The 25,485-nt window shown below is 37.5% G+C and overlaps 1 protein-coding gene across 1 annotated transcript in view; it reads left to right on the top strand.

The window, feature by feature from the left end:
- Positions 1–2,194: 2,194 nt before the first annotated feature.
- LOC130871271 (T-cell receptor-associated transmembrane adapter 1) overlaps positions 2,195–25,485 on the top strand; it is a 45,986-nt gene continuing 22,695 nt past the window's right edge. Inside the window, exons 1-3 of the mRNA XM_057764640.1 lie at positions 2,195–2,241; positions 13,348–13,461; positions 21,295–21,331. Coding sequence (XP_057620623.1) covers positions 2,235–2,241; positions 13,348–13,461; positions 21,295–21,331 — 158 coding nt within the window. The 5' untranslated portion in view covers positions 2,195–2,234. The remainder of the gene's footprint in view (positions 2,242–13,347; positions 13,462–21,294; positions 21,332–25,485) is intronic.

Raw genomic sequence — 25,485 nt, 5'->3', positions numbered from 1 at the left:
TTAGATTCTTCCTTTGAGAGTTCCCTGTTTAGGCATGTACCTCATTTTTATTGAATTATTTATTCTTAAAAATGATTTATTATTTTTATTATGTGTGTGTATGGGTGCACTGTGGCATGTGTGTGGACCAGGGGACAAATATTGGGTGTAGGTTTTTCCATTGTGGATTCTAGCTGGGCAATTCAGATGGCAGGCTTATGGGACCAGCACTTTTACCCACTAAACCATCTTGACGGCCCTGGAACATACTTTTAAAGTCCTTTTAAGGATTATATTAGAGATTCTTTTAGTGTTTTTTTTCAGTCTTATAGACTGGTTCAATTACTTAAAATAAGTATTCTGATGGAAAGGAATAAAGTGAGCAAAAAAGTTCCTTAGTGTTTAGCCAACTCCATGCACAGAAACAAGAGCTGCAAGCATTGCACTTTGGATCCTATGGAGTTACAGTCTGTAGAAGAACAAAGACGTTCGTTCAGAGGATACCTCCCATTGTGTTATGTTTTCCACCAGCGTGATATTTATTGAAACCTAATAGGCCAAGTATAATCCTAGGTTCTGAAGCTGTAATGGCTAATTAGGCTAATTCTGTCTTATACGTATGAATTTCTCAAAACATCACCTGTATCCAAATTACCAAGGATGTGGAATCCGTGAATAAGTCCATAATCAACTGAGAGCATATGGGAATGTGGCATTTACTAAACTGAGTGTTACCTCAGCAACGAAAAGAGATTGGACATGTTGTATGTGGACAAAACAGTTTTACTTTTGAAAGGGGGAGTAAAACATTGTCTTTTATGGCAACACAGATGAGATAGGAAGGTAATTTAAATTAAATAATTAATCACATTAATTTAAATAACTCCATCACAGAAAGACAAATGCACATATTTACTCTCTCTCTTTCATAGAAGATAAAAATAGAGCTCACAGAAAGAGAGGTCAATGGTCACTAGAGGCCAGAAAAGGGAAGGGGAGGAGACAGTCTATGGTTAGATAATGAGAAGCAAGATGCATTTAGAGAGGAGAAATTAATTTGTGCTCTATATCATAGCAGCATGATTAAACTCTCTAACAATTTATAATGTATTTAAAAATATCTCAACAAGTCCACATTGCAACACACAGAAAGGATAGATATTAGGAAATATAAAAGCTAATACCCTGGATTTTTATCATTATGCATTGTATACGTGTGCTGAATTATACCATATCCCATAAATATGTGCATATGATATGTCAATTACATTGCTTTTTTAAAACTGAAGAAACCATGCTAGATAATAAACATACATTAATAAATAAGTCTTTTAAAATAAATCTTTCCATTTGTCTATGCTAGCAATTTCATATGAAAAAAATAACAAAATAGCCAGAGCTGCACCATGCCAAAAATCGCGATTCCGTGGTTATCCACCACAATTGCAACTGTGAGGTTATCCACCAGTGCATTGAAGTACTGCTGCAGAGCAAACACACTTACATACAGATGTTTAAGAAACCCTGGTGCTGATGCCAGAATGACTGTAGAGCATGCTGCTGACTCAGGCTTACACAGTGCAGCTTATGCTGGCTACAGTGATGGTTGGTGGGACTAAGGCAGGCACCTGGTCCCCTGGTAGACATTTAATACTCACTAAGCACTCAAAATTTCTTAATTCTCCTCTATACATTAGGTCTCAAAGGATAGAGCGAGCAGATGAATACACACCAGGGCTTGCTTACTATTTATTGGTCTACCAGTTTAGTAGTTTTCATTTTATTTTCATGTGAACTCAGAGGTGAGCAGACCCCTGGATTTTCTCAAAGAATATGGTGGATTTCACCTTGATTCATTCATACCATACTTTAATTCTTTGTTTTTTAAATCAGACTTTATTTTTAAACCAGGTAGTGATAAAAACTCACCTTTTGGCAAGCAGAAGCACACAGGGTTTTTCTTCCCACATTTCACAACTATTTAAGTCTACTCGTTTCAGACCTAAACTCTAGAAGCCTCTATCACCACATTTCCTGTTTATAACTGAACAAAGTACACACAAAAGAGTTGAAGAAACAGAGGAGCAAAAAAAAAAAAAAAAAAAAAAAACCCAAGTACTGATAAAGATATATGTTGGTGCTATGCTGTTTCTAACACAACAGAGCAACGGCGCTTAGAAAAAAGGCTGGTGGGAGAATTCTTAGGCTATCCACCTGTTTCATGGCTGCATGTGGGTTCTTCTGAAAAGAGAAGCATGTCAGGTGAGTCGCATTCTCAAGTCTTTTCCTGTTTTCACTCCTATGACTAACAGTTCATTTAGCAATTTCTAAATATCTTTTAACAAAGAAATATTTACTTGTGGGAAAGTACATTGGTTAACACGGCATTTTTTTTTAAAAAAAATATACAATGATGTTTTGTATGACTGGAAAGTAGCTTGGATTGCATTAATGAGTATATTGATTATTTGCTTTTGGAAGAAAAAATTCGTCATTGTTTAATAAAATCAAAGCTATCAGTTACTGATGAGTGTTCACTAGCAAGTGTACCATTTGAAGGTTTATTGTTTTTGTAGAATCTTTTGTTCATCTTGCATATTTCTCTATAGTTGGATTAGATAGTAAATAGGATAGAAATACTTAACTAGCAATTAGACATAGTTTCCCCTGAGAGATCAGTAGAATTGCCGCTAGTCCAGGAGATGAAGACCTTTAAAAAGGCCAGTGGAAATCCCAGAGTGACACAGATTGCACTGGCCCTCGGATCAGTTTCCTGCTACGAATTTGTCAGCCATCCATTTTTCCTACATTATTGTTCTTCTCTTCACTTCTATAGCAAACATTTAGACAACATAAAAATGCATATTGTGCAAAGAAAGAGAACTGTTAAATAGAAAAATTATCTTTATTCCTCCCTCTGTTTTCAAGACCGGGGTTCTCTGTGTAGACCCAGCTGTCCTAGAACTCACTCTATAGAGGACCAGGCTGCCCCCAAACTCAGAGATCCATCTGCCTCTACTTCCTGGGTGCTGGAATTAAAGGCGTGTGCCACCACTACCTGGAAAAAAAAATTATCTTACAAGCCAACATTTAATTACTTTAAAATGAAGAAATATTAAGCTGAATTCCCTTCAAAGTTTTACTCTTGTGCATTCCACACAGTTTGCCTTTTATAACTGGAATAATAACATGCATTAAATCATACATCCAGCGTTACTGCCAGCCTGTAACAAAACCATTTCCTTCTTCATCAGAGCATTGCCTCGCCATGTTAAATAGATGCACAGAATGATAGCCATTGCACTAATTAGGTTTTGTGTAATCCTTCATTTATTAATTTATTGTTAGGTACTTCTGTTGTATTCAGGTTTTTTTAAAATCTTATTTTAAATGGCAGGAAAATGAATGATGAAGAGTTTTGTGTATTGAAGGCTATTTTTCAGAAGTTATATCTAGAATCAAACTTATTGAATAAGATGTTATGGATTTTTTGAGTTTCATCATTGCTAAATTGCTTCTCCAAGGCAGATGGCGATTCCCTGTTGTTGTAGAGTGCTTCTTTTTACTGGTTGATCTCATTTGCAATCTTCCTGAGCACAACATGCTAGTCTGCTGCGTCATACGAGTCACTTTGGTTACAATGAGCGTGGACAACAAACATTCTGTACAGACTTTTGAGCTGTTTGTAAATCTGTGGTTTGTACCTTGTCTGACCATATCTTATGCCTAATTGTTACGCTGTTAGCACATTTACTATCAATACATATTGGACAGTAGTGGAGCAAAGGTATCACAAATTACAGTTTTTGGGAGTTCATTTTCCAGAATTTTGTCTGAAGGATTTTTAAAAATCATTTATCCGGGTAAGGTACAGGTGTTAACTTAACCCATGATACTCCTACATGCCTTTCTTTCCTAGTTCATAAAAGAACAAAATTAAAGATACTAGCTCTAGTTTGGTTAGGATCGTGTAAGAAATGGACACAGCAGTTCTCTGCCCGTACTGCTGATAAGAACTTGGGAAGGGGAAGTTCAAAGGCAATGAATGTGATGTTCAACTATCTCTGGAACCTGCTAGTTCTCATCTAGAAGAGATAACAGTAAGCTTTCTCCATATACTTTGCCTCTCAGCACTTTGGGACAGGGCTGGAGTGTTATCATCGCCAATGAAGCCTTCCCAAAACAGAGATGAAAGTGTTTACCATTAAAGCATCCTAGATCTCTTTGTTGTTGTTGTTTGTTTTGTTTTGTTTTTTGAGACAGGGTTTCTCTGCAGCTTTGGAGCCTGTACTGGAACTAGCTCTTATAGATCGGGCTGGCCTCGAACTCACAAAGATCTACCTCCCAAGTGCTGGGATTAAAGGCATGCACCACAACCGCCCGGTCAGCATCCTAGATCTTAAAAGCAAAAATGACCTCCACCATACAAAATTTAATATGAGCTAAGGGAATCTGGTGACAGCATTTTTCATGTTTAAATAGATAAAAATAACCATACTGATAAAATAACCTAGGCCATGCTTCCCCACTTGCATAAAATGAGTATTAACCAGATCAAATAAAGAAATCCATTCCTTTTGTCCATCATTTAAAAAACAGTGATTAACCATTTAGTTAGCACTTTGACTGCTTTTGTTGTTTGCTTTGTGGCATTCCCACTGTCTTTGCTCACTGCAACTTCAGTTACATGTATGGGCAGAGTGGCACTTCTTTAGAAACTGGGGTTGACTAGTCATGAATGGCCTCTTAAACTCAAGCATTCTTTTAAAGATCCAGAGAGAGTTTTTGCCATGCAACTTCAGTAATATTTGTCAGTAAATTTAAGACAAGCTAATCGACAGAAAAAACACACCATCACTTAGAGGCCACAGATATGAAAAACACATATCCACAAGTTAATAATAGTTAATAGTTAATAACAAGTCATCATTGCACAAATTCTTACACATTTTAAATTTTGTTTAATTATCACAGTATTTTTAATTTATAGAACATAGCATAGACCTTTACAAAACATTCAACTCCAGTATTTTTGGGGAGTTGAAAGGTTCCGCATGCCCATGCTTATGTCTGCAGCCCTTCTAGGTTGTTTCTCTGACAATAGACACAGTGTGTGCACAAGATGAAGTAACTAAGCATAGATGAGCATCGGCTTGTCTACAACAGGGAGTGGGGCCACACTTCAACTCCAGAGCATCTGTGAAGTTTACCAATCTCATGTCCAGCATAGTTGCAAAACCAACAAAGGAATCTAGCGTCAGAGAAATCTATAGCGTGGTCTTTTAAAAACTGCTGTCTACTTCCCAAGCATATGTACATGTTTTTCAGTCAACTTAGATAAAAACTAAGACGAGAATCCAGATGCTTTAGAAAGAGGTGGGCCTGGCGCCACAAGGCTGGAGTTGGGAGCTCCAGACTGACAGCTGGCTAACTGAAGATCAGTGATTCGCAAGGAGGTTACACAACTTTCAGCAGACCAATCTTGTTCTTGTTCTCAGGCTGTGTGAAAATAGGCTTATCAAAGGTTGTACTGCTATTTTCTCTGTGAGCTGTACCATCCACATCTCAGATACTTTCTTTTCATGGCAGGAATTCATTTTGAAGTTGGCAGGTTTCAGATTTTGCATTGAAAACCAGTGATTTACTCGGAAACATGGAACTCATATGAAAATTCCATTGATGCTAGCATCTATGTTTCTCATAATCTTTGTTGGTGATGATGGGCCTAGGTGGTGGCGGTTTGGAATGTGGACATGGTGACAACCTGCTATAACCCTCAAATCAAAAATATGCTCTGCTCAACACAGCTACCAGCACACTCAGAAAAAAAAATGTGTCACAAGTAGACATATGGATATTGTAATATCAATTCAATTTTCTTCCAAAACGTTTGGGTGCTTCAAATAAGTATGAACATTTGTGAACTACAAAAGAATGGCCACTGCCCTAATGCAGTTTATAAATCAAAGGAAGGTACCAAGAGGGGATGGCTATATGTAGCAAATCCATGTTCTTGTCCTAGATAAAGGTAGTCTGAAATATGTATAACATTATGTTTACTTGTTAATGTTTAAGTGAGAGTTTCTGCATTAAGGAAGTCTGCTAAAAAGAAAAGCATTACATTTGCTTCACCAGGTCTCCTTCTGTAACACATGCAATTATGAACTCCATATACAGTGCCTGTCAATACCTGTTGACTTTAAGAGAGGTAGAGATCTTTTCTGATTGTTTTTATTGAGCTATACATTTTTTTATGTTCCCCTGCCTTCCTCCCCCTCCTCTTCTACCCTCTCCTGTGACCCTTACACTCCCAATATACTCAGGAAATCTTGTCTTTTTCTCCTTCCTATGTAGATCCATGTATGTCTCTCTTAGGGTCAAGAGGCAGAGATCTTACAATTAAATCCACTGTTAATAGCCCTTGGTGATCGAAAACTAGATAGAAATTCACATTATTTTTCTATCTGATTTCCTAAGCCTTTGACTTTTTAATGGTGTAAATACCCAAATTCATATTGTGCATGAATTGTTTTTAAGTCAAGAAAAACTATATAAATAAAGGTACAATTAACTAGTAATGTTTCTTAAACTTGCTCTTGTTCAACAAATACTGATGGGCACAATAGGATGCACTCTAAACTCATAGAAACTCAGAGGGATGAGGAGATATTTGCACTACAGACAGAATGACTGAAGGGGAAAGCCATAGTGTGTGTGTGTGTGTGTGTGTGTGTGTGTGTGTTGGGAATTTCTTCCATTTAATCATCCAATCTTTGCTCTTTTGATGTGTTTATTTTACTCTTCAGTATGAGGGTGGGCATTGCTGGCAATCAAGAGAATGAAAAAGATGTTAAGAATGTCAAAACACAAAATAAAAACCTTCCAAGTAAAAATCTTCTTCTTCAAAGTTCAAATCTCATTAATGAAGAAAAAGGTTTTGAAAAAGAGAAGCACGAAATCCTCAAGTCAGAGAGAAACTGCAGCCCATATTCAACCACTTTCCCCTCACACGTCTAAACCTTTCCCAGTATATTACAGTTTAGATTGTATTGGCAAAGTCTAGAACTGATCATGTAAAACAGTTTGTTTTGTAAACAATGAAACACTCCCCAAGAGAGTGTACAGTGTGGTCCAAGTTCTTACACAGTACCACTGACATAGTCCATGAACACTGTCAGAATTTTAGCATAAAATGGTGTTTGGGTTGTTTACTTGTAGCTGAGAGCAAAATTATCTTTCTGTAGCAATTAATGTATTAATATAATGCACTTCTCCTTTTAATTGGAAAAGAGAAGGTGCAACTTCTATTTAAAATATAATTTTGCTCATATAATAGGATGGTTTATATCTATTTTTAGTGCAATCAAAAAATAAATGCTTTCTATTTACTCCTTTGAACTATGACTTTTATATTAGGCTTTATCTTATTTATTCACAGCATGGCAATTTATGGACTCTATACAAAATAATAGAAATTGGTGGAAATGAAAGCAAACACTAAGTAGAAAAATTAACTTTAACAATATTACAAAAATGTTGAGTGGCAGGGATTCATTATTATTTTCTCTATTTGTTACTCCTCAGACAAAGCAGTATCAGAAATATATAATAGTATGAGAAGTAATCACATAAGTGGAGGTGGAGGACAAATTAAGGATTAAAAAACACAGTTCATCAAAATGATGATTACAAAGTTCTAGAAATGTGTCTATGGAAGGCTACATGAAAGTTCAGGGACAAGCAATATTCAGGTGGAGTGTAAGAGTGGATCATTCTTGTGATCCTTATATTTTAGATATCTTAAATAAACTGTTGTGTAGTATTTTTACAAGTACTAAATTTAGTGATGAGTTTCATATGACCATTTCTTTTTTCTTTAAGCCTGTTTTATTTTGTCCTGATAACAAAGGCAGAAAATATGGGAAACAAACCAACATAAAAAGAGCAATGGAGAATTCTAGATTCCTTTTACTGACTACAACCTGAACTCGTTGCCAGTTTAGGGCATGTTGTACACTTTAATGGTTAGTCAATGGACTACACTGTCACATCCTCTTAGGAATTGGGTCCTATTGTGCAGTCAAAAGCTATATGAGCCCATCATTTTCCTACCCATGAACAAACTCAGATATTTTCATAGTGTCAAATTTAATTTCCAAAATCAATTCTACGTTCCTTGAGATGAGTACATGATGAAGATCCCAAACCCTCTTAAAGATCTGGTGCATGACTTCTAGGTTGGATTATTTCTAAAGTTCTGTTTTACCAAAAGTAAATTATCAATATATTCAGTACAACATTTGGGGCAAGTTTACAATAACTTAATTGCAAGATGTGTATTTAGGGAATGCATAGTAAATTACTACTCTATGTAGCTGTGAGGAATAAACTTTTTAAAACGATGGCTATTTGTCAAAAAGTAATTTGGATTGTACTCTTTCTTTAAGAATAACCAATTATCTTAGCTGCTTGGTGAGGTGTCTGAAGGAAAAATTATGCTATGAACACATAGGAAAACATCTGGGCTTTATTCCATAGGAGGGTAGGAGCTTAAGGAAAATAAACACTTTAGGTTTTTAGGTTCAAATGCTGAAAAGAGAAGAGCAGAGAGAGCAAATTTTCAGGACAGGCTTCCCAGCATTGTTAGGTCTCTCACCAGGAGGTCATTTTCACAGTGAACTCTTTAGAAGGGAACATCCTGGCCTCAGGCAGGCAAATCTTTTCTGGCCTGGTGGCTGGCCTCATAGCCTAGCTCCATTTGTAATAGTTTTCAAATTCTCTTTTCTAGACTTTTTCTGACATCAATCAAATTCCCAAAAGAAAACAGATTTTATATTTATAGAGGGCACACCTCTGAGCTTAGCTACCACTAACTGCCTATTTCAAGTTTTCTGGGAAATGAACGAATAACCACCACATTTCTTGGTAATTATAGATTCAGAGCAGAGATACATCTTTAGTTCTGGGTATTGTTGATGCCCACTTTTACCAACGCTACAGTGGCCTTGTGCATCACTGTCTCTTACACAGAGACATGTTTCCCAGATGCTGGGAAGTTGTGTCTTCCCTTCAATAGAGTTAGAGATAAGTGGAACAGGATCTGTGGCGTCTCTTCCTGGGTTGTGGATATGTCTAGATGCCATACTTGGCCAGAACCTTTCTTTTGACTCTTGGACATGATATTAATTACCCTTCATTCATTTTTGTAGTTATTGGGTGAGCTGCTGGTAATTGGTAATTAGTGAGAAATGGCAATCTCCTGTATTCATTGTAGAAATCACAGCATACTTACCAGGGGTAAGAAGACAGCATAGCAAAGAGAATACTAACATTAACAGCCAACATCTATTGCACATTTTAATAGTTAGTTACACTGTTTTGAAAACTTCTCACCCAATCTCATAACAACAAACATTATTATTACTTTTCTTTTACAGTTGGGGAAATTAAACTATGGAGACAAAGATAAAGGAGACAGTGTCTGGCCCTTAGAAGGTTCAAATTTCAATTGGTAGTGAAATTGGTACACAGGTGATTAACAGAATGCCTGATATAAAGGAAAGTCTCTGAGAGAAGAATGTCTATTTGAGTTAATCTAAGGAGAAAGACATTTTAGGCAAACGACAGTTAACAGAGACATAAGAACATAACACGGTTCATAATCTATTGACGTCTACAAGTACGTCATAGTAAGTGGAGCATGGTATATATGGAGACATTAAAGTAGTTAAGTCCCAAAAGATAAGAAGGAAATCTGAAGTAGAATTTTGTGGAAAGAGTTTATGATAAAGAATAAAATGTGATGTCATAGGCTGTTGAGAACATTCCAGAAGAAAAGCTTGGGGCTGAGGAAAGGGTTCAGAAGGTAAAGTACTTGTTGCTCATGAATGAGAACTTAAGTTAGTATCCCAAAATCCATGTAAAACTTGGATGTGGTGGCCTTTACCTACAATTCCAGCACTGCGTGGCAGAAAGGGGCAAAACCCAGGGACTTGCTGGCCAGTCAGTTTAGCTAAAACAGTGAAATCCAGGTTCACAGAGAGACCCTGTCTCAAAAAGTTAAGGTGACAAGCAAGAGAGAAAGAGCCAATTCACCCTCTGGTCATCATATCCTCCACATGTACAAATACACCAGCACATACATCTATGAATATATATGCAATATGCATACACATCCATGGAAAAAAAGCCCTCACCCACGTACTAGAGTTCAGCAGGGAGGAGAGCATCTGGGGCTAGATGGTAAGATGATGGTTCTGCTAGGAATGTTGGGTGATGTGGTGATGGTGAGATGGTGGGAAGTGTTGGATGATGTGGTGATGGTAAGATGGTGGTTCTGCTGGGAGTTTTGGGTGATGTGGTGATGGTAAGATGGTGGTTCTGCTGGGAGTGTTGGGTGATGTGGTGATGGTAAGATGGTGGTTCTGCTGGGAGTGTTGGGTGATGTGGTGATGGTAAGATGGTGGTTCTGCTGGGAGTGTTGGGTGATGTGGTGGAATCCACTAAAACAAGAATGAACATGAAAACTCTGCCTACTGAGGATATATAAACAAAGCCAGGCTGCTCAGAGAAGATAGCGGATTGTGTTTTAAAACCTTGAGTGTTACGTTATAAAAGTCCTTTACATTACATATACAGTCTTAAAAACATTTTAAAATTATGTTTATTTATTTGTGTATGGAGGTCAGGAGACATCTTGCAGAAGGTGGCTCTCTTCTTCCACCATGTGGGCTCCAGGGATCTTTCTCAAGATGATGAGGTTTGGCATCAAGCACCTTTACCCACTGAGAATCTCTCCAGGCTCAGTCTTACATATTCTTCCATCTGGTTCTTCATCTTCACAGTTTTTAACCTAAAAGCATTAAGGGTGTGTAATTTTAGCAGCCAATACTTTACCAATATCCTCAGGCTCGTTGTGCTTTTATTTTTCAAGCAGTTACCTAAACAGAAATCAGTAAATGCTAAGCATGGTAGCATACTGGTGTAATCCCAGCTCTAGTGAGTTCAAGGTTGTCCTGAGTCACACAATATTGTTTCAAATAAACAAAAGCAAGTGAGTAATCAAGTAGTTTTGTGTGTATAAACAACATCATGTTACATGCAGAATTTCTAAGCATATTTGATATAGTTAGTAACTATTATATTATAGAATGTTCATAAATACTTGGTGGAGTTTTGTTTATGAGGAACACATCAGTTACTCTTAATAAAATCTGGTGCTTTTAATAAAACTCTTGCACAGGGAAAACATTATTAAGGCTTCTAATGTTTTACATTTTATGAAACATAAATACTCACTTAAAGAAAAAACCCACACATTTCATTATCATTACCAGTTTTTTCCATTATTAATAAATTAATCCTTGAAATTATTTTATAAATGACATATTACATGTTGTCACAGAAGGGTGTCAGAAATGGCCCTCTACTCAATTGCTTATGACGTCCTGAAGATACAGGAATAACAGAAATTAAATAGCAAGTAATAAGTAGATAAATATTTCTGACTTCAAATAAAGTTCAAACTAGTTTAAATTGGAGCAATATATGCGTGAATATATAATGTTCGGGGCTGGCTCAGTAGGTAAGAGTGCAAACAGGAAGAACCGAGTTCTGATCCTAGCATCCACACTTAAGAAACAAAACAAACAAACCATTGGGTGTGGCTTCATGTGAGTCTGTAAAGCCAGCATTGAGACAGGAGGAGGATTGGAGCTAGTTGGTGAGAGACTGTGCCTAAAAGGAACAGGCAAAAAATGATGGAGTGAGATACCCACACGTCCTCTGGTCTTCATGCGCCCACATACATTCGTTCACATATGCCACATTCACACATATACATATAAATGACATGTAAATTATATGTGTATATGAATGTGCACCTCTATATCACAAATATATATGTAGTACAACTGATTCTTTTATCTGCATGTTTATTTAAAAATCAACAATGCCCACTTAAATACAGGAACATCTGAGGGCAACTAAACAATAAGTCAAAGAAATGGTCAGAATCTAAACATCATATTTGAGATGCAGAAAACAGTAGAGAGGCACCAAGATGATTTCATTGGCACCCAGCTTTCTCATTTAATGCTTAAAGGCAGAGGAGGGAAGCAAAACAAATTCCTCCTCTGTTAAGTTTTTATCACTGCGCTTATTGTGTTTAGCAAAGTGATATTTTAATTTCCTAAAAGGTTCTAAAATGGTCTCTGACTTGGCCTCATGGTGAGAGCGTTGGGCCTCTGAAGGGCTGTGGTCTCTCTCACAGCTACTTTCCCCTCCAAGCTATTTACAGCTTGCAGTTCTAATTATATACATGACATTTGTTCACCACAAAGGAGTTTCTCGAATGCAAGGCCTCCGTTGGTTGGTTGGTTTTGTTTTGAGTTTTTGATTCTTTAGTATCAGGTGTACATTCTGGCATAGGGAGACATCTAATTGATACGGGTTTATATCAGAGAATTAAATGTTACTCTTCTGGGATCAGTGTAAGGCATCGGTCATGTTGGCATGATTACCAAGATATACCAACTCTGGTCTGTTATTTTCACAATTGCTCATCAATGTGTGGAGGTAACGATAAATCATCTGGGGTAATCGACTGGCAATAACCTACCTAGCCCCTTTTATTGCTCAGAAATAAAATGAAGAGAGCAGTGAACTCTCCCCTGTCCATTATTAGGACACTCAGTAGTGAGGAAAAGTCCTTGCGGCTCCAGCTAATAAAACTGTGCTACAGTGATTGCAGAATTACTGTTTAATTCCAACAGCTGATGTGCTACAGTCCCAGGGCTGATGAAAAGGACCAAGTGATTTCTAGAAAAAAAAAAGGAAAAAACGCACAAGTAAAATTTTAGTCTGAAGAATAAAATCTGAGAAGAGTCCACAAAATGAAGATTCAGGGTTATTAAAGTAATCTTGATTTTGAACTGAGTTCTTATAATCAGTCACCACTTGTCACCCTTTAATAGCCAAATTTATCTTTCAGTTTATTAACACTAAAAATATGGGAAACTTGCTATAACCACGCTGAATTCCGAGACTTATCAACACTTTGAAACCTGCAAATATCTGATGGTCAATGTTTATTAATCTTTGGCAGATTTGCCATTCGTTACAAGTGAAGGAAATTAGTTAATAAATTCTGAGACAACCCCTTACTTTGAAGTTCAGGCTCGCCCAGATGCCTAACCTTTCTAGTACCTTAGCCACTCAAGTGCCACTCTCACTGGCATGAATTGCCACACTCACCAGTGAGAGCTGCTACACTCAGCTAAAGGCAGTGGTTTGGATCGTGGCATTTTTTGAAGTAAAACATATGTGTGGTTAGCTGCCGTATCACAGACATATCTACTTTGTTTCCAGGAAACTCTGGATGCCCCTTTTTCCTCTGGGGACTTCTAGCCTTCTTGGGCTTGGCTCTGGTTATATCGGTGATATTCAATATCTCCCACTATGTAGAGAAGCAGCGGCAACGAGGTAAGACCTTTTGGCAAGTTGTTGTATGGCACCAGCTTGAAAGCAGACTCTGGCATCACTGGCAGACCTGTGGAGTAGACACTGTTATGAAATGTCATTAACAGTGTATTGTAACCATGAGAAATCCTTGCGGTATTGTTTTCATGCTGGAGACTCTCTTTAAGAACAAAATAACATTCAAGATATGAGAAGAAGCTCCCAAACTTTAGCTTTGTCTCTGTCTCAGGAGCGAGAGATGGAAGGACTTATTTCGGTGAGCAGGCTTTTCTAAATGAACAAATCAAGAAATGGCAGTCTTTTGAGACGGTGACAGAAGTGAGAACTTGCTCCCCAAGGCTGTACTGAAGTTACACAGTCCTCCCAGGCTCTGGTCGCAGGACTAGAAAAGCCACAGCCTGAGCCTGAGTCTGTTACTACACGGCAGGCCTGGAAGAGGTCAGTGGTCTGTCACTACCGCTATGAGCTTTGCTTTCATTAGCCAGGTGATTATTACCTACACATGCCATAATTAAGATGGTAGAACGTGCACAGCCTGTACACAGTGAGCATCTGGCACATGCACACTGAATACACAGATCAGTGCACAATAGAACCAGAGCGCAACCGTTTCTGGGAATTGCCTTTATAATCCAAGGATAGAGCTATAAGTGGTCAGGAAAGATTTAAAAAAAAAGAAGAAGACAAAGAAGAAGAAAAGTGCTTTCTCCAATCTCATGAAAAGAGCTAAAACTAAGTTAGCAAACTGGAGTTAAACAGATCGCATATGTCTAAGGAAACCTGTGTGAAGCTAATGCAAATGATGATCAAATTGTGGAGTGTGTCCTTGGTCCACGTAGAATCTTCCTAAGTGTTGATAATGCAGCATAAAACATGGAGAAGTCATTGTGATGCAGACTTTAAAAAGTGAGAGGTACTTGAGAATGACATAGCTGAGCTCATACAGCAATCCAATATCAAAATTGGGCCTGAGTCTTCAAGGAGGACATATACTAGTTTTTTATATCTCAATGTGAATAGGTTTTATAATTTTCACTCTTGGTGCTTTGTACATTAGATTTTATTTATCAATATCCAGATCATTTCCATCATACAAATAGAAGCAGTCTCTGCATTTAGCTTTGCATGATAGGTTTGATTTTTTAAAAAAATTATACAAGCCATTATTGTCTCAGCTCTATTTTTTAAAAAGTAGTGTGGTGGAGAAAAAATTGAAAATAGATAATAATAAATTGAATGTATGATGTCTTTCTTTTTTTCTTTTTTTAAAATGTTTTTTATGATGTCTTTCTTTTGATTAATACCAGCCATTTGATTTTTTTTAATATTTATTTATTATGTATAGAATATTCTGTCTGTGTGTATGTCTGAAGGCCAGAAGAGGGCACCAGACCTCATTACAGATGACTATGAGCCACCATGTGGTTGCTGGGAATTGAACTCAGGACCTTTGGAAGAGCAGGCAATGCTCTTAACCACTGAGCCATCTCTCCAGCCCCCCCCAGCCATTTGATTTTGTAACAGCATATCTTTTAAAGAAAATCAAATTTGATGTGAATTAAAATGCACTCTGATGTTAGATTTCAGCTGTCAGATTTTGTGCAAATAGCAACTTCTCGGAGTCTCAGTTTCCTTTTGACAGCAAATGGAAAATATGCAGACCATAAGGGTCTTGTGAGAGAAAAAAAACGTGCATATAATTTTGCACAGGGCTGGAACTTACCAGATTGGTTGTGTATCTGGTATAGTCCACATCACAGACCTCATGGACGCAATGTTTCTTGCTCTTTCTCCACATTAATTCCTTCCTTCCTTTTTTTTCCATAGTAATCACCAAGGACATTTCGTGGGCCCCATCACTTCATTTAACTTTAGTACATTATTTCAGTCGGCATCAGTTCCCCAGTCTCGTCTGTGCCCTGGAGATCCTCTACAGATCCTGGCTAAATTCCTGTCCCCATATTTATATTACATAACAAGTTAACAACATCCAGGGCTGTAGCAGCCACTGCTGTGTTCCTGCAAGTCACAGTCGACTCCATGTCTGTGGATGTTTTGAGGCTTCAGTGGCTGTCAGGTCATTTTATTTGATATACACTTCTTAGGTGGAACACACTGTACAGACTGATGTGTAAACAAGGTGATGAGCCTTAGAGCTGCCTCGCCATTGCTCTTCAAGGGCCAGATGCTCTCCTTCGCCTTTCCAACTGCCCAGCCCCTCCTACCAGCTTTCCTCCAGTGTGAATTTCTACCCTCCTATCTTGTCCAATTCACAGGAACAAATAATACTATCCTCTCTCAGAGACTACAGGTGGTAGGGATTGTCTCTGCAAACACAAGTTTACTGAGGACTTGCTTGCTCCATGTCTTTGGCAAGATGGGTTAGAGGAGATTTTTGTCACCCCAACCAGCTTTCTCCCACGTGGTCTGCAAGTGTAATGCTCCTGCTATTGACCTCATGCTACTTTTATGTTAGCATCTTTGTGCTACTCTTTGTGGCTGAGAAACTTGCAAGATATGATTCCTCCTCGGTCAACAGTCAGTGAAGAAACTTCGGAGTTGTCTTAAATAGCTTACAAAAGGAACTCTACTCCCAGCGGCAGCATAATATCTACACATTCAATCAGATAGACAAGACAAGTCTTGTCTTGATGCTTTTTGTAGCAGCTAGCTGGAAGCTTTGAAAATGAGTCCTCTCTCTGCTTTCCAAAACAAATATTTATTTTTATTAAATGCGCTGTTCAAATCTTTAGGAGGAGTATGTTTGTTTCTTTTCCTGATAATGTATTTTCTTCTTCTTCCATTAAATCCAAAGAATATTATTTATTCAACTCTTTCTCTTTGATTTGAGAAGGATAAACAAGTGTGTGATTTGTGTGTGTTTTAGTCTTATCAGTGAACCTTCTTTTCACTAGACTGTGGCACGTTTTTGACCGAAATGAACCTGAAGAATTCAGTCTTAGTGTTTCAGCCATATGCTGCTGTTTCTTGCTGTACCAGAGTGTGCAGAGTAAAAGTAGACACCCTAAAGCAAATGTCTCTGCATCACAGCCTCTCACATCCACAACCACAAGCCTTGTGTCTGCATCACAGGGGAGGGTGGGGGAACCTCCCCCAGCTCTTCTCACTGACGATCTTGCACACTTTGCTGCTCTGTAGCAGAGCACAGTTTGCAATTTGGCCACGTAGCTCTGAGATGACTAGGCAACATTTAAATCAAGCCAGTTATTCTCAAATAAACTTCTGAGCCTCTGGGACAGAAAGGTCTTTGCAGGAGCCTGAGCTTGCTCACCTTCATGCTCAGCAAGAGATCATTGGCTATTAACCTGCTTAGGAAAGATTGTAAAACTGAAATTACCCAAGTAGTGATGGTCTAGCTAGTATCCAAACACACATTTGTTTTTCTAAGGTTAGTGCAGTATGTGGTGTCCTTGGATTTTCAAAGTCTTCTCTCTGGGTTTCTTCTGCAGTTGCTCTGATATATAAAATCCCGTATGCATCTATTTTCATTCGTTATTTTATAGTTTTAGCCCTCTTTCATTCTATTTAAGGATCTCATGCTATTATTTAATGCTTTTATTTTTTTCTCACAAAACTTTATTGCAATTTTTTCTTGATTTTTATTGAGCTCTACATTTTTCTCTGCTCCCTCCCTGCCTCTCCCCTCCACTTCAACCCTCCCCCAAGGTCCTCAGGCTCTCAATTTACTTAGGAGAGCTTGTCTTTTTCTATTTCCCATGTAGATTAGATCTATGTAAGTCTCTCTTAGTGTCTTCATTGTTGTCTAAGTTCTCTGGGATTGTGGTTTGTAGGCTGGTTTTCTTTGCTTTGTGTTTAAAAACCACCTACGAGTGAGTACATGTGATAATTGTCTTTCTGTATCTAAGTTACCTCACTCAAAATAATGTTTTCAAGCTTTATCCATTTTCCTGCAAAATTCAAGATGTTGTTATTTTTTCCTGCTGTGTGGTACTCCATTGTGTAAATGTACCGCATTTTCCTTATCCATTCTTTGGTCGAGGGGCATCTAGATTGTTTCCATGTTCTGGCTATGACAAAAAATGCTGCTGTGTACATAGTTGAGCACATGTTCTTGTGGCATGATTGAGCATCCTTTGGATATATACCCAAAAGAGGTATTACTGGGTTTTGAGGAAGGTTGTTTCCTAATTTTCTGAGAAATCACTATACTGACATCCAAAGGGGTTGTACCAGCTTGCATTCTCACCAGCAATGCAGAAGTGTTCCCTTTTCTGCACAACTTCTCCAGCATAAGTTGTTATCAGTGTTTTTGATCTTGGTCGTTCTTACAGATTTAAGATGTAGTCTCAGAGATGTTTTGATTTGCATTTCTCTGATGACTAAGGATGTTGAACATTTCCTTAAGTGTCTTTCAGCCATTTTAGATTCCTCTGTTGAGAGTCCTCTGTTTAGGTCTGTACTCCATTTTTTTTTATTGGATTATTTGTTCTTTTGATGACCAATTTCTTGATTTCTTTCTATATTTTGGAGATCAGACCTCTGTCTGATGTGGGGTTAGTGAAGATCTTTGCCCATTCTGTAAGCTGTCGTTTTGTCTTGTTGACCATGTCCTTTGCTTTGCAGAAGCTTTTCAGTTTCGGGAGGTCCCATTTATTAATTGTTTCTCTCAGTGTCTGTGCTGCTGGGGTTATATTTAGGAAGTGGTCTCCTTTGTCAATGCATTCAAGTGTACTTCCTATTTTCTCTTCTATAAGGTCCAGTGTGGCTGGATTTATGTTGAGGTCTTTGATCCATTGGGACTTAAGTTTTGTGCATGGTATGGGTCTATTTTCATTCTTGTCCACTCTCTCCATATCTATTCAATATAGTTCTTGAGGTCTAGAGCAGTAAGACACCAAAAGAAGATCAAGGGGATAAAAATCAGAAAAGAAGAAGTCAAACTCTCACTGTTTGCTGATGATATGATAGTTTATATAAGCGATCCAAAAATTCTCCGAAGGAACTTCTATGACTCATAAACACTTTCAGTAATGTAGCAGGATACAAGATTAACCCGAAAAAAATTAGAAGCCCTCCTGTACACAGATGATAAAAGGTCTGGGAAATAAATCAAAGAAACAACACCCTTCACAATAGCCACAAATAGCATAAAATATCTCACTCTAACCAAACAAGTGGAAGACTTGTATGACAAGAACTTTAAATCTTTGAAGAAAGAAATTGAAAAAGACAACAGAAAGTGGAAAGATCTCACATGCTCTTGGGTAGGCAAAAGTAGCATAGTAAAAATGGCAATCTTGCCAATAGCAATCTACAGATTTGATAAAAAGCCCATCAAAACAATCCTGTACAATAAAAGAACTTCTGGAGGCATCACAATCCCTGACTTCAAACTCTACTACAGAGCTATAGTACTGAAAACAGCCTGGTATTGGCATAAGAATAGATAGGAGGACCAATGGAAACAAATAGAATACCCGGATATCAATTCCCACATCTTCAAACACCTAATTTTTGACAAAGAAGCAATTTTTTCTTTTTTATTCTGGGGATGAAACATTCATTGGTATTTCCCTACTCTAGAGTTACTCTTTCAAGTATTACATGAGTATGTTTTCAAGGCACCAGTATTCATATTGCAATTCTTTTTTACCTAGATGTCCTTATATTATAAAAATATTTGCCAGTTTGAGAAAATATTTTATGAAACATCTAATTTTTTATTCTTATTAATAAATGACATTCGTATTTGTTTTAGTTTAATTTTGAGAACAGGTTTTATGTACATTGGGCTGGCCTCAATGTACTCTATGCAGTAGAGGATGACCTTGAATTTCTGTTTCTCCTATTTTGACCTTCAAAATGCTGGGATTACAGACATGGACCACCACGACCAGTTCATGTTGTGCTGGGAATCTGACAGCTTTATATGTGCTAGGCAAGCAGTCTGCCAATGTAACTACTTAGCACTATATTCTTTATTTAATTTTTTTTAAAAAAATATATTATTTATTTTATTCTCAATTTCTTATTATAAGCAAAAATGTTCAGCTGGTGGCAATTCCCTCTGTAAAGGTGAAATTTCTGTGATTTCCTTCCAAGTTAAACTTTACTCACATTATTTATTTCACTTCATTAACTGAATAAGTCTATTTCCAGTTCAGTCATTCATGAAGAAACTTTCCAATTTAATGAGCACAAGCTGTGGCTTATGTGATATGAATTTAGACCATTATGTGATATGAATTTAGATATTGATAAGTAGCTTTGTCATTTTATAAAATGTCTTGACATTGTTTTAATTGTTTTCCATATCCACTCCATGATGTTAGGTTTTGCTATTCTCTTCTACAGATGGACTGATAAGCATAGCTTTAGACCAATTTTCATACTGTCCCACAGCATGTACCCTCATACCAAATCCAATATTAACTGATTCCTAACCATGAGTATGTTTCATGATACATCATCCTAGATTTTATCTTCTTATGGATGTACTTAAATTCCAAGTAAATTAACTACTCTTATTTTGTTGTAATAAAACATCTGGTTCCAGAGGAATACAAGTCTGTCATGGTGGGAGGCACGGGACATGGCAGCCCAAACAAGAAGTTGAGGGTGTGCTTCCTCAGGGGCAAGGGCAAAGCAGAGAAAGAGAGAGAGACAGAGACAGAGAGACAGAGAGAGACAGAGACAGAGAGACAGAGAGAGACAAAGAGACAGAGAGAAGAGAGAGAGAGAATGGTTTTGAATTTTCAAAACCCTTCCCCAGTGACATACTTCCTTCAATGATGCTACACCTCCCAAATCACCTCAGACAGCAAGGCCAGCTGAAGACCATGTCATAAAATGCCCAAGACTTTGGGGGACATTTCTCATTCAAAGAAAGACACCAAACAAACCTGGAAAGTGGCAGTTCCTACTTCTAAATACAGAAATAAATACATGTTATATCACGTTTTTCCCACTTTGTAAGTAGAACTGTTGTGTGTTTGTTGTTGTTGTTTAAAAAAAAAAGGTCTATTAAAACCAACATGAGCAAAAACAGAAGTAACCAAAAAGACCCAGAAGAGTTAATGGAACTTAAAGGCAGAAACTATGTCAGTGTTTCACAATGGTCAGAAACAAGGGTGACAGGAATAGAAGTCCCAGATTTTTCTCAGTGTTTTCTATGTACAAAATAGTCATGCATCTAGCTCAATATTATGCCCAAGCTGTCTTGTTTTCATCTCAAATTACAAAAACAACATTTGATTGGCTCATAAAGGAAGATACCTTTATCCGTTCATTATATTACTACAATAAACACCAAAGGTAGTTAACTTTGTGAAGAAAAGGGTTTTATTTAGCTTATAACTCTGGAAAGTTTAAAATCTGAACAGTTATAGCTTAGGGTCTGCCCCTTGACTATGTCAACTCCAATCAGATAGCAATGGCAAGTCTACATGTTAGATTAACTAAACACTTCTCCAGTCAGAGAGGGGAGCAGTCAGTTTTGTTTGTATTTATGACTATCTTCCAAAAATTACACAGCAGTCACATGACAACACGCTTACTCCCTTCTCACAGCAACACTCTGAGTAATTAAAGGATTTTCCCTTAGATTCCACTCTTAAAAGTTTCAGTGCGCTCCATGATACTGTCATCCTTAGGAGTAAGCATTAGCACAGGGACCCCTTGATACTCTCAGATCACTGCCAAATCATATCCTCCCCAGTTCAATTAGTAGGAGCTGTTGTGGCTTGACCAAATTTGTTAATTTACACCAAGGCTTAGCTCCTTCAGAACATTTGGTAAAATATTTTTAAATGTGTAGACATTTCTTTTAATTTGTATATTTTTACTATGTTTCAGATAAAGTGTACAGATACTATGATGACTACATTCCAAGGTATGTAAAAATTGAATACTGCATTATGAGTTTCAATTAATCAGGGAAGTAGTAAATGCTATATTGCTTATGGATTTACCACAGGAATGTTATCACTTGATCGAAAAGAAAATGAAACATAAATTATAATTACATTACTCTCATCCAATTTGGAATCCATAACATTATCATCTAGTTATTAATACATCAAGTCAATCAAAGAGCTGAATGGAGAGTAAAAAGAGTTTAACCTGACATCTATAAAACTGTCATCATAATCTGCACATATGTCTACATTATAACTAAGATGAAACTTCAAGAGTGCAGTCTAATTTTATATAAGGTTATAAGACATTTCAGAAAGCAGAATAGAAGGAAATATATAAAACCTCATGAAACTTAAGATAAGTTACAAGAACTGATGGTACAAGGCATATGCCTTAATACCAGCAGTGGAGAGGGCAAGACAGAAAAGAACACAAGTTTATGGCCAACCTGGGCTACATAGTGAATTTTGAGATCAATCTGGGGTATATAGTGACTTGGTCTCAAAAACAAACAAAACAAATAGAGAAGATACACACACACACACACACACACACACTTGCTTGGTGGAACGTTGCTTGCAAGGATGATTTCAATCAATACTGAAATGTGATGAATTTATACTCTAAAATAATACTTAATTTCATCTCTTTAATACTTCCTGGCTTAGTTACAGAGAAAGTATATAATGTATATGTTTTACTCTTTGATTTTTGAGAAAGAGTCTCTGTGGATGTCCTGGAACTCACTATATAATTCAAGCTAGCTTCAGATTCACAGAGATCTGGCTGCCTCTGCCTCTTGAGTGTTGGGATTAAAGACATCACCACCAAGCTTAGTTTGTACAATATATATTTTTTAAAAAGTCTAGGGCATGAATCATAGTAAAGAAATTTCATTTTTCTGGATAGTACATTATAATCCAAATGTGTCATTATAGTAGATACTCTGTTTTAGGACTGAAAATCCAAATAAGGAGAATTTCTTGCAGGATTCTTCAAATCTTCCAGAATGGTGGACTGAGAAATCTTTGGAGAGCTCTCTAACTGGATAGACAGGACAGGACAGGACAGGACAATAGTTGAAGCTTTTGGAGTCTAGGGCTTTTTATAATAGTTTCTGCTCTACTTAAAAATATCTCTTACATATCCAAGATATGAATGCAGGTAGATTCTCTGCATACAAATTTTTGTGACTATTCTTCATACAGAAATCTTGGGTGTGGGATAATCTCATGCCATCAAAATGACTTGCTAACAACAAACTTGAGAACACTCATCTCTTTTCTGATTAACTTGATTCTTGACATTTGAAGGGTAATTAAGATACACTATGCCAGGTGTGGTGGTGACACTAATCTGCATTCCCAGCACTAAGAAGGCAAGGCAGTCTATTCTGAGTTTCTGGTTAGCCAGGGCTGCATAAAGTGAGCTCATTTCAAAATAAAAAAAAAAATGTTGGGAACCATACCACGTTGAACTGCCATATGTCGTGTGCTGCCTTTTTGGGGTGACTTCTGCCAGGCTCCTGACCATAGATGGTTCACATTCTAGAGTAGGGGCATGAGGATCAGAGATGTTAGGAGGAACAAAGATAAGAAAGAAACACAGAGACACAGGATAGTATTGGGAGGGCAACTAAGCTATTACTCAATGCTAAATCCCAAGTTCTGGGTTTTGAGTACGCCCGTGTTTAATTTTCTGTACAATTTTATGCTCCAATACAAAAAGGGGGGGGAGGGCAAAAGACTACTTTAACATGATACAAAGGGATACTAGAATAGTTACTTACTTCAATACTTTGAGACATCAGGCCATTAATTTATGAGAAAAGCATTCTGTTATTTAGGCAGCGAACCCATCCTAGACCAAGTTTCCTGAAGGCAGCCACTCCCTAGGTCAAACCTACTATTTCAAAGAGGAGCAGAAGTATGCTCAAATTCCCTGACCTTTGGTCAGGGTGGAGTAGATTGACCACTATGGGCCATTTTAATGCCCTAAACACCAAGTAAACACACCCTAGGTCAGGATGTATGGCTACAGTTGTTGTCAACAACTCTGAGCAAGTTAAAACTCTCTGACTTTCAGACAAGATGGAATAGGCTCACATTTTTGGATCTCCATAATAAAAACCCAAGATAAAAAAGATATAGTGCTATGAAAAGTTTTGTGATTTAGTTAAAGACTAAGTTGATGGCTTTGGTATCAGTGTGAGAAGCGTTGGAAAAGAGCATTGGTACAATACCCATCTATCTGTACTACAGATGTGGGAAAAGGCTGGTTCATATGTAACATTCATTCATCGAGCAAATAATCCCTCAAGAGTAAGCACTACACTAGAAATTTATCAACTAAGATCACTGATGCCTAAAGAGTAAACTCCCCGTACATGAAGGAAAGCAGTTTACCATCATGCTGACCATCAGGCAGAGGAGTTTAAATGCTTCAACCCACTGTGTCTTGAGCTACACTTTCCTACCTGCCATGTCTAGTGAAGAAGACACTAATACACATGTGTCGCATGGAAAGAGTTTATCATTTACAATTACGTAGTAAGGGACCAAAAGACCTCACATTCATCATGAAGGTTCCTAGAGGCTAAGACAGATGCTGTCTAGATGCTGCTTGGGGTGCAGCATCTCATCTGCATGTGTCTTATTTGCACTGTAGATCAGCAAAATTAGAAATCAACCAGCATTGACTTTTATACCCCAGAGACAACATGACAACTAAAGCTTTTAAGGCTGTTCCTGTCTCTATGGAGACTGAAGTCAAGCCTGGGCTTTTCCAGTCAGTTTTTCTTCATCCCATCGTTTTGCATCCTGTGTTTCATACTCTGGTTATCCTTGAGCATTACAAATGAGACATGGATGTTTCAATGTTACGTGGAGAACAGTCTTCCAAAATTAAAACTACAAAATAGCAAGACATAGATCTTCCCTCAAAGATTTAATCTATTGCCTGATAAAAAAAAATGCCTTAGCTATCTATTACCTATTGCAATATATCCCTATTTAGTCAACAATTGAATATACAATATGGACACTACCAACAAGAGGGACATTATTTCCCAAACTTCTGAACATTTACCTAGTCCACTTTTCTTGATTATGTGGATTGAAGATCAAAAATGCTTTTGTAGGGAGGCATTAAGACTCAGAAAAACAAAATTACCATTATCTTCACTCACTGAAATGTAAAACCATCAACAGAAAACCAGGAGAAATCAATGTCTTTGAGGTGGGGCTGTGATTACTGCAGCCTCTTCAGTTAGACAGAAGCAAACCGACGACCATCATACTAGAATCCCTTTTCACTCTTCTGGGCTCTGCAAATTCTGCTACACTAGTGGAAAAGAAATGTTATCGCTGCCCTTCCTGTTTCCCCAAGCTCCTGTCCTTTCTGTACCAGGAGATCACAAATATAATCAACCCAAGGATAACATAACATCCGAATTTACAGAAAAGAAAATGGAATACACACTCCGTGTTATTTATCCTTGGACCGCCTCATTTTTCTTTGACATAAATTGTATACAATCCTCACCTCTTTTCTCTTTGTGTAAGGAAGGTACATAGTGGGTGTACTATAGGTTTGAGATCCAAAAAATTCAGAAATTGTGTAAATTTCAGTCATCCATTTACAAGCTTGGTGAAATATTCAGCATCCATGAACTTGAGGGTTAACATCTGAAAACTATGGTGACATTTTACTTGCAGGGGTAATGGATAGAAACTCTGATGCTTTTTTGGATTAAAAAGTGAGACATGAGGTATAAGAAAACCCATGTTCACCAGTTGCCTGTCTCACTCCAGTTTCCAAGGTCACATAGTTTGTGATTACTTTATCTGCACAATCACTCCTCAGTCTTTGGTCTTTCTCAAATAATGTCACACGTTTTTCATGGAGACATGGGGGCTGCTCTTATCACAACCCTCTGTGTCTCAGTTACCTTTCTCCTTCATGACAACATTTGGATGTTTAGAATCCCACAGGGCACAGGCTCTCTTAATTCCATCTTTGTTGACTATACCAACGAAACATAAATCCTGTTCTTAGCATAGCTCATACTGGTTGTCTTCTAGACCAGTTCTGCCAACTGAGAATATTCAAGGTAATAACCTCTCCAGT

Source organism: Chionomys nivalis, chromosome 3 (assembly GCF_950005125.1).
Source record: "Chionomys nivalis chromosome 3, mChiNiv1.1, whole genome shotgun sequence".
NCBI lineage: Eukaryota > Metazoa > Chordata > Mammalia > Rodentia > Cricetidae > Chionomys > Chionomys nivalis.
The sequence above is the reverse complement of the archived record's forward strand: the minus strand, read 5'-3'. Positions and strand labels throughout refer to the sequence as shown.